This window comes from Benincasa hispida, chromosome 8, assembly GCF_027475165.1.
Source record: "Benincasa hispida cultivar pf3 chromosome 8, pf3_genome.v1.1, whole genome shotgun sequence".
Taxonomy (NCBI): Eukaryota; Viridiplantae; Streptophyta; class Magnoliopsida; order Cucurbitales; family Cucurbitaceae; genus Benincasa; species Benincasa hispida.
In genome coordinates this window covers 23,788,543-23,799,421 of record NC_143485.1, presented here as the reverse complement: position 1 = coordinate 23,799,421, position 10,879 = coordinate 23,788,543, and the positions used below count along the sequence as shown (strand labels likewise).

General features: G+C 40.7%; 1 protein-coding gene across 1 annotated transcript; it reads right to left on the bottom strand.

Moving 5' to 3' along the window:
- Positions 1-1,830: 1,830 nt before the first annotated feature.
- LOC150034441 (uncharacterized) lies at positions 1,831-2,220 on the bottom strand. The gene has a single exon (XM_090316734.1). The coding sequence runs from the start codon at positions 2,218-2,220 to the stop codon at positions 1,831-1,833; it is 390 nt and encodes a 129-aa protein (XP_090172860.1).
- Positions 2,221-10,879: the final 8,659 nt, after the last annotated feature.

Genomic DNA, 10,879 nt, shown 5'->3' with positions numbered 1-10,879 from the left:
CTGTCTGATGCACCGAATATTTGTCACTAAAAAGTTGAGTGTACTTGGTATAGTAGTTCGTTAGCGGCTTGTCAACTTAATTCGGACTCGACCATCATCAGCTTTCTGTCCCATCATGATTTATTATGCTTTTCACCCTAGATGCGCCCATCAAGTTGCGGCACCTCTATGCGATAACCCTTCTTGAGCAGATGTTTGTGAGCACAAATCACCGCAAAGCCTTGCGGTAATGCTGCGCTCGACTGTTGCTTTCTTGTGATCGCATTTTTCGCCTTGCGTCAATGCATATTCTACATAAAAATACAAAAGTTAACTGTTTTCATGCGATGAACACTTGCGACCGCAATGTCATGAACTTAATGCTTTTTGGACGCAATCTTATATCTTTTATCAATGCAAACCTACATTGTTTAATAACTTAGTACTGTAATAACGTGCATTTCTGCCCGTTATCACACCCCCAAATTTAAACAATGCTTGTCCTCAAGCATAAGCTAAAGATTTCCTTTAGAAAGTCGACTGCAATTTCTTTTCCTAGATTTCTCAAGGATACTTCATTCAAATCCTATACATCAAAATTTTCTTAATTTTTATTCAAGTCTCTTCTTAAAATATTTCTAAAATCTAGGGACCACAAGTTTAACCTTCAAAAGGAATTTTACTAGATTCTAGGACATCGCATGATTTATTTCAAAAAAACTTTTTTTTTTCACTAGGGTGTTAAATGATTTTTTATCCTTGCATATTTTTGACATTATTATTTTTCCCTGACCTTGCGCTGATCCAAGTGCCTTGCCTTCATTTTGGCTTGCCCCCACGTATGTCATGCGGACATCCAACTACGAGCACGACGCTCTTTCTCAGACTAAACTCATACCTATTCGGCAGCAGAGTTACGGTCATTCATTTATGCGTTGCTCACAATTCCTACCTTCGTTTTGGCTTGCCCCCACGTGTGTCATACGAACATCCAGCTATGAGTAGGATCCAATCGCAACATTATGATGATTTTTTTTAGAGAAGAAAAAAAATAGCAAGGTCGAAAATAAATACCTCACCCCCAAATTTAAAATGTGGCAATTTTCTCATTTCCAAAAGATTGAAAGAAGTCATGTGATTGTTCTTAGGAAGTTTGGTAAAGGGTTAGTTTGAAAGAAAACTAGCAGACCACTAACTTTTAGAAATATTTCATGAGGTGACTTTTCTAAGATTAAGTTGACTCTAGTGTATACGAAAAAATAAAAGCATGTGTTTCATCATTGAAATCATAATTGGCAAAAAGAAAGCATGTGGTGACTTGCTAAATGGATAAATGCTAAATGATTGCGGTAACCAAAGATGATGCGGTGATAAAATTTTCAAAATTAAAATGCAATGCGATAGTGCAGAATTTGGAATAAAGTGAAGGAAAAATACAACCCCCAAATTTGCGCTGTCGCCCGCATTGTCTGTTGACGCATCCTGCTTTATGGCGATCTTCTTTCTTTGCAATGTGGTGACGAAATAAAGTAGTTGCGTCTTCGTGTAATGCCTCCGCAATCGTGTACCTTGATCGTTTGCAAAGAAAACATTGAAAGGGTCAAATAATAATAAAAAGAAGTTAACAAAATTTTTCTCTTTTTTTTTTTTTTTTTTCTTTTTTTGTAAATGTAAAGTAAAATGCAGATAGATAAATGATAATTGAAACATCGCAGTAATGAGAGTTCATGAATCATAAGTAAGCAAAAGGATACTCTAGAAGACTTGCGCCCCAGATGATGTTGCATGCCAGCGTAGGGGCCACTCCATTTTCCTTTATTCCGTGCTTCTCAAGTCTACAAAGGTCTTTTCTCACTGAAAATCACCCCTACAATATGCCTTGACTCGTTGCCCATTAACCTTAAATGTTCGGGTCCCGTCCTTAGTAATCAGCTCAACTGCACCATGCTGGAATATTTCTTTAATTATAAAGGGTCCAGACCAGCGCGACTTTAACTTGCCAGGAAAGAGTCGTAGCCATGAATTGAAGAGTAAGACTTTTTGTCTGACATGGAGATTTTTACCACATAGCCGGCTGTCATGCCAACATTTTGCTCGTTCTTTGTATATTTTGGCATTTTCATAAGCTTGCGTTCTCCACTCATCAAGCTCGACCAGTTGTAGCTTTCTTGCTTCCCCTGCTGCTTTTAAGTCAAAGTTAAGTTTCTTCACCACCCACAGCGTTTTGTGCTCCAGCTCCATGGCAAATGACATGCTTTACCAAATACCAACGCATATAAAGACATGCTTATCGGTGTTTTATAGGTAGTTCGGTATGTCCACAACGCATCGTCCAACTTTGTTGTCCAATCTTTTCGTGAAGGCTTTACCACCTTCTCCAATATCAACTTAATTTCTTGGTTGGACACTTCAGCTTGACCATTCGTCTGGTATGCGGTGGCCACTTTGTGGAGGATATTATATTTCAGCAGAAAATTTTTAACAGAGTAATTGATAAAGTGGGAGTCTTCGTCACTTCTTATGGCACGTGGAGTGCCAAAACGCATGGAAATATTTTTCTTCAGGATTTGGAGACTACTACCGCATCACTTGCCGTGCATGGTATTGCTTCTACCCACTTGGACACGTAGTCGAAGGCTAACAGAATATACTTGTGACCATTCGAAGGTGGGAATGGAACCATGAAATCAATGCCCCAGACGTCGAACAACTTTAGTTCTAGAATGATGTTCATGGGTATTGCATGTTTCCATGAAAGGTTACCTGTGCATTGGCACTAGTCACACTTCATTGCATAGTCTCTAGCATCCTTAAATAATGTTGGCCAATAGAACCCACTTTATAAGACTTTTGCTACGGTGCGCTGCCCTCCAAAGTGTCCACCATATGGTGAATCATGACATTGCGATAATATGAGTTGATGAGCAGCCTCTAGTACATATAGTCGCATAATCTGGTCTGACCCCCTCTCGTACAGATTCGGCTCATTCCAGTAATAATATTTGCATTCATGTTTAAGCCTCTTCTTTTGGTGGTAGGAATACTCTTCGGGAAATTGCTCACAAACCAGATAGTTGACTATGTCTGCGTACCGTGGAAATTCTTCAATCTGAAATAGCTGCTCATCTGGGAACTCTGCACTCACCTCTGACTCATTGCGGTCAACCTCAGGATTTTTCAATCTGGATAAATGATCCGCTACTTGGTTCTCCGTCCCCTTGTGGTCAATTATTTCCATATCGAATTTTAGGAGGAGGAGAACCCATCTAATCAGCCTCGACTTCACATCCTTTTTCATCATTAGATATTTTTTCGCCAAGTGGTAAGTATGGTGAGTACTTTTGTTCCAAGAAGATACGCTCTGAATTTCTCTAATGCAAATATTAGCGCAAACAACTCTTTCTCTGTGGTGGTGTAGTTAGTCTGAGCAGGGTTTAAAGTCTTACTTGCATATGCGATGGGATGCAGTATTGTTTTTCTCTTCTGTGCTACCACTGCTCTCATCGCATACCCGCTTGCATCGCACATTATTTCAAAGGGAAGTGTCCAATCTGGCGCAATCAAAACGGGCACAATCGTCAGTGCATTCTTTAAAATCATGAATGCGTTGCGATAATTATCATCAAAGTCAAATTTCCTATCGGCTTCCAACAACGCACTCAACGATCGTGCTTTTCTTTTCTTTTTTTTTTTTTTTTTGTAGAATAAGAACAGATAAAACTGAAAAGAGATAGTGTAATGAAAATTTAGAATAGTAGAGAAAAGTTGAAGATTCCATGCTTCCCAAAACTTGTGTTCCTGATGGATTGCGAACGTCTGATAACGCAAGGACCACCTACTTCCTTATTTATTCAAAGTTCTTTTAGTTCCACGGACTCGACTCGATGATGCTAGCCTTCTTCATGATATGCCTTTACTCACTGCCCATTAACTTTGAATATGTTGGTTCCGTCATCATTTGATAATTCAACCGCGCCATGCGAAAATACTTGTCTAACAATGAATGGTTCGGACCAATGTGACTTTAGTTTTCCCAGGAAAAGCCGCAAACGTGAGTTGAAGAGTAAGACCCCCTGGCCGACTTGGATGTTTTTGCCACATATGTGTTTGTCATGCCAACACTTGGTGCGGTCTTTGTAAATCTTCGCATTTTCATATGTGATAATCCTCCATTCTTCTAGCTCGACCAGTTGCATTTTTCGCGCTTCTCCTGCTTTCTTCATATCAAAGTTCAGCTTCTTTACCGCCCACAGTGCCTTATATTCCAGCTCCAGAGGCAAATGACACGCCTTACCAAATACAACCGCATATGGGGACATACCTATGGGTGTTTTAAATGCAGTCTGGTATGCCCACAACGCATCGTCGAGCTTCGTTGACCAATCTTTTCGTGAAGGCCTTACTACCTTCGCGAGTATCAGCCTAATCTCCCAATTGGACACCTCGGCCTGACCATTCGTTTGTGGATGGTATGCGGTGGCCACTTTGTGGATGATGTTGTATTTGCACAGAAACTCCTTGATTTTATGGTTGATAAAGTGGGACCCTTCATCACTTATGATGGCATGGGGAGTGCCAAAATGAGTGAAAATATGTTTCTTCAGGAACTGGGAGACTACCGCCGCATCATTTGCAGCGCATGCCACTGCCTTTACCCACTTGGAGACATAATCAACGGCTAATAAAATGTAATGTTTACCATTCGAGGGAGGGAATGGTCCCATGAAATAAATCCCCCATACGTCGAACAATTCAAGCTCCAATAGTGTTCATCGGCATGGCATGTTTCCATGAAATGTTATCTGTGCGTTGGCACCGATCACACTTCATTACGTAGTCAGTTGCATCCTAAAACAATGTAGGCTAAAAGAATCCACTCTATAAAACTTTAGCTGCGGTGCGCTGTCCTCCGAAGTGCCCACCATATGGTGAGTCGTGACATTGCAATAATATGCATTGTTGAGCAGCATTTGGTACGCATAATCGCAAAATCTGGTCTGCCCCTCTTTTATACATATTCGGCTCATCCCAATAATAATGTCTGCATTCATGTTTGAGCTTCCTCTATTGGTGGTAGGTGTAATCTTCAGGAAATTGCTTGCAAACCAGATAATTGACTATGTCTGCATACTAGGGAAATTCTTCAATATGGAACAGTTGCTCATCCGGGAACACCACACTCACCTCAGACTCATTGCGGTCAACCTCAGGATTTTCCAATCTGAACAAATGATCTGCAACTTAGTTCTCCGTCCCCTTTCGATCAATTATTTCTATATAAAATTCTTGAAGGAGGAGAACCCATCTGATCAACCTCGACTTTGCATCATTCTTTGTCATTAAGTACTTTATTGCCGAGTGATCATTATGGATGAGTATCTTTGTCCCCAGCAGATATGCTCGAAATTTTTCCAACGCAAAAATTACTGTAAGAAGCTCTTTCTCTGTGGTGGTATAATTTGTCTGAGCAGGATTTAATGTTTTACTCGTATATGCGATGGGATGCAAGATTGTTTTTTCTTTTGTGCCAAAGCTACTCCCATTGCATACCCCTTGAATCACACATTATTTCAAAAGGAAGTGTCCAGTCCGGTGCAATTAGTACGGGTGCAGTAATCAGCGCATTCTTCAAAACTTGAAATGCGTTGAGGTAGTTGTTGTCAAAATAAAATTTTCTGTCAGCCTCTAACAATGCACTCAATGGTCGCGCTATCTTGGAAAAATCTTTGACAAAGCTTCTGTAGAATTCAGCGTGCCACAAGAAGCTTCGTATAGCCTTCACGCTTGTGATAATCGGCAGAAATGCACGTTGTCATAATGCTAAGTTATTAAACAATGTTGGATTGCGTTGATAAAATATGTTAAATTGCGTCCATTAAGCATAAATTCTATAATATTGTGGTCGCATGCGTTCAACATATTAGAACTATTGATTTTTGTATTTTTGTGCAGAATATGCATTAATGCAATGCAAGATTGCGATCATAGGAAATTATCGGTCAAGCGCAACTTCACTGCAAGACTTTGCGTTGATTGTGCTCGTAAACATTCGCCCGAGAAGGATGGTCGCAACTTGGTCAGCGCAACATGGTGGGCGCATCTGGGTGAAAGGCCAATTAAGAGCGATGGGACAAAAAAGCTAATGACAGTCGAATCCAAATTAAGTTGACAGCCGATAACGGTCACAAAGTACATTAAGCTTTATCGGTAACAATCATTTGGCGCGTCAATCAGGAATTAAAGCTGTCTCATCTGTACAACCGGGAGAGAGAAGCCGCCTTTTACCATTGATGCCCTATAAATACAAAGTGCATTCTTTAGAAAAGGGGTTGATCGGTTGACGAGTTAACCAGTTGCTTCTATTCATAGTTTCCTTCCATTTTTAAGGCAGAGCAAGAGAAGAGTGGTGGCGCCGGAGATCGCCCAAGGCAACTCGAGAGAGAACCTTGGGGCTTAAGAGCAGAGAGCGGGCTGACTCTCGCAAGAGTGAGAATATCTTTAGAGCACGAGTAGAAACAGTGTAAATGCTTGGTAGCAAGAAATTACTACCAGGCTCTTTACTATACTTGCATTGTTATTTTGTACTTCATGTTCATATTTATTTAATGGAAGTTCTATTTCTACATCTGCTCACTCTCTTAATACGCATGAGTAGCTAAACTAGTTGAATGAGTTGAGAAAAACTAAGCTAACATGACCTAGGAAGTTTATTGCTTGCGATTGTCTTGTTTTATGCTGTGAAAAATACCCTTTAGAGTTACTCGAGAGAGAATCTAAAGAAATAACCTGATGTCTCGAGAGAGCTAGGTTAGAATCTGGACTCGAAAGAGCAAGATTAGGCTTGCATAAACAAGAGATAGGAACTTAGAGATAATCTCTGTTTGTCAACTTGCATCGCATGCATCCTAAGAATGGGAATGATATTATGTGGTCGCATATTTATGTGAATGTCATGTTGTCATCGGATAAATAGAGATAGAGATTTATGTATAAACCCTGTAGACTTATCGCATATTTATCGCATGCGTTCTAGCCTTGTATGCATGTTACATGATCACAAAGCATGAACACATTCTAGGGAGTGTTAGCCGAAACTTTTCTCAACCTATTCACCGCATATTCATCGTATTTCTCATTTACCAACTCTTTTCAAACTCCGTCGCATTCGTTATTTATTTTCATCAACGCAAACAACAAACCCAACAATTTATTTATTTAACTAGTTACTGCAAGTCTTCATAAAAATCATCAATGCAACTACTTTCACAAGTCCCTGTGTTCGACCCTGGACTTACCAGGAAACTCAGAGGAATTTACACTTGAATTTTGCTGGGGAAACTTGAGTGCACAACGCAATTCCATCAATGCATATCATCCATATTTCTCATTCATAAAACAACGCATCAGCTTGTTGGAGGTGGAAGTTTTTCAATTTCTTCGATTTTTGTTCTGTCCACCTCTAACCCATCCCGGGAAACCTTGTGTCCCAACACTGTGCGCTTCTTCACAATGAAATGAGATTTTTCCCAATTAAGCACCAGATTCGTCTCTTCGCATCTCTTCAGTATCTTCTCCAAGTTGGCTAGACAGACTTCATAGGTGTTCCCATAAATAGAGAAGTCGTCCATAAAGATTTCAACAGAGTCCTCGAGATAATCTGAAAAGATGGCCATCATGCACCTTTGGAACGTGCTTGGCGCATTGCAGAGGCCGAATGACATGCGGCGAAATGCAAAGGTCCCATATGGGAAGGTGAATGTGGTCTTGTCTTTGTCTTTTGGAGCTATCATAATCTGGTTGTACCTGGCATAACCTAATAAAAAGTAATAAAAGTCATTTCCAGCTAGATGGTCTAGCATTTGATCAATGAACGACAGGGGGAAATGATCTTTCTTTGTGGCCGCATTCAGCTTGCGGTAGTCCATGCAAATGCGCCACCCAGTGATGTTCCTTTATGGTATTAATACATTGTTTTCATTTGGGACTACCGTCATCACTTGCGGCATGAAATTGCCTTTACCCACTTGGAGACATAGTCAACGGCTAATAGAATATAGTGCTTACCGTTTGAAGGAGGGAAAGGTCTCATGAAATCAATCCCCCATACATCAAATAGTTCCAGCTCCAGGATAGTATTCATTGGCATTGCGTTCTTCCATGAAATGTTTCCGGTGCGTTGACACCGATCACATTTCATTGTGTAATCAGCAACATCCTTAAATAATGAATGCCAGAAGAATCCACTTTGTAAAACTTTGGTTGCAATACGTTGTCCTCCAAAGTGCCTCCATATGACGAATCTTGGCACTGTGATAATATGTGTTGTTGAGCAGCATCTGGGACGTATAATCGAATGATTTGGTCTGCACCTCTTTTGTACAGATTCAACTCATTCCAATAATAGTGTCTGCATTCATTCTTGAGCTTTTTCTGTTGATGGTAGGTGTAATCTTCAAGAAATTGTTCACAAACCAAATAATTAACGATGTCTGCATACCAAGGCAGTTCTTCTATGCAAAACAGTTGCTCGTCTGGGAACACGACACTCACTTAAGATTCATTGCGGTCAACCTCAGGATTTTCTAATTTGGACAAGTGATCCGCGACTTGATTCTCTGTCCCCTTTCGATCAATTATTTTGATATCAAATTCTTGAAGGAGGAGAACCCATCTGATCAACCTCGGCTTTGCGTCCTTCTTTGTCATCATATATTTGATTGCCGAGTGATCAGTGTGAATGAGTACCTTGGTTCTCAATAGATATGCCCGAAATTTTTCCAATGCAAAAATCACAACCAGGAGCTCTTTTTCAGTGGTGATATAATTAAGTTGAGTAGGGTTCAGAGTTTACTCGCATATGCGATGGGGTGCAAAATAGTTTTCTTTTTTTGCACTAATGCAGCTCCCATCGCATACCCGCTTGCGTCGCACATGAGCTCGAATGGCAATGTCCAATCCGACGCAATCAAGACGGGCGCGGTAATCAGCGCATCTTTTAAAACTCGGAATGCGTTGAGACAATTGTTGTCAAATTCAAACTTCCTGTCTGCCTCTAACAATGCACTCAGTGGCCGTGCTATTTTAGAAAAGTCCTTGATGAATCGTCTGTAAAATCCAACGTGCCCCAAGAAGCTCCGCACAGCCTTCACACTGGTTGGAGGTGGAAGCTTTTCAATTGCGTTGATCTTTGCTTTGTCCACCTCCAACCCTTCTCGGGAGACTTCGTGTCCCAACACTATACCCTCTTTCACCATGAAGTGACATTTTTCCCAGTTGAGCACCATGTTCGTCTCTTCACATTTTTTTAGAATTTTCTCCAAATTGGCTAAACAGACTTCATTAGTGTTCCCATAAATGGAGAAGTCATCCATAAATATTTCTACTGAGTCCTCGAGATAATCTGAAAAGATCGCTATCATGCACCTTTGGAACGTGCTTGGTGCATTGTAGAGGCCAAACAGCATGCGGCGAAAAGCGAATGTCCCATATGGGCAGGTGAATGTGGTCTTGTCTTGGTGTTCAGGAGCTATCATGATTTGAATGTACCCGACATATCCATCCAAAAAGCAATAAAAGTCATTCCCTGCCAATCTGTTTAGCATTTGATCAATGAATGGCAGAGGAAAGTGATCTTTCTCTGTGGCCGCATTCAATTTGCGGTAGTCCATACAGATGCACCATCCAGAGATGGTTCTTTGCGGTATTAATTCATTATTCTCATTGGGGACTACCATCATTCCACCCTTCTTTGGCACACATTGCACGATGCTAACCCATGTGCTATCTGCAATTGGATAGATAATGCCCGTATCCAGCCACTTGATAATCTCCTTTTTGACAACTTCCTTCATTGCAGGGTTAAGTCTGCATTGATTTTCAATAGTTGCTTTGTGGTTGTCCTCAAGACGAATGTGGTGCCTATAGTATGCGGGGTTAATTCCTCTGATGTCAGCGAGCGTCCAGCCAATTGCTCGCACATGTTTCTTGAGATTGCACATCAACGCATTCTCTTGATCTGCGTTGAGCGCAGAGGAAATAATCACTGGTAACTTCTCATCCTGCCCCAGAAATGTGTACTTCAAACGTGTTGGTAGGGGTTTTAGTTTAAGGGTTGGTGGTTCCACGAGAGAAGGTTGCGTTATTTTTCTTTCTTCTTTTGGCTCTTCTTCATGCGTTGCGATTGATCATTCTTCTTTGTTTTTTTTGCTACGATCGCATTACAGGCAGCTACGAATGCATTGGCATCCTCTTCTTCACACTCTTCATCAGACTTTTCTTCTTCAATCAAATTCAGGTCATCATCAGAATCTTGCAGGTCTTCCTCATCAGGAAATTTCATGGCACGAATTATATTAAACCTTAGCTTCTGTCCGTTTATGCTCAAAGTGATTTCTCCCTTGTGCACATCAATTTGAGCACAACCTGTTGATAGGAAAGGTTGCCTCAAAATGATGGACACATCTTTGTCGGCCTTATAGTCTAGGTTGATGAAGTCAGCTGGCAAAATAAATTTATCAATCGTGATTAGCACATCCTTCACCTTACCTTTTGGATGAACCATAGATCTATCTATCAATTGGAGAGTCACGGAGGTGGGCACAAGTTACCCCACATTTAATTGTCGAAAGATTGACAGCGACATATAGAGTCCTCCTATGGAGCAACGAATAGTGAAGCTCCCAGGATCGCTCATCTTTGGTGGGATAATAGATTTGGAATTTTGTGTTAATGCCACCGTGACAAATTTTCCAGCACCTCTTTTCTTAGTTACCATGTCCTTCAGAAACTTGGCGTAGGCAGGCATTTCCTCAATCGCTTCACTGAAAGGAATATTAACATGTAATTGTTTTAGCATAGACAGGAAGTGTTGGTACTGTACCTCTTCGTTTTTCTTCTTCCT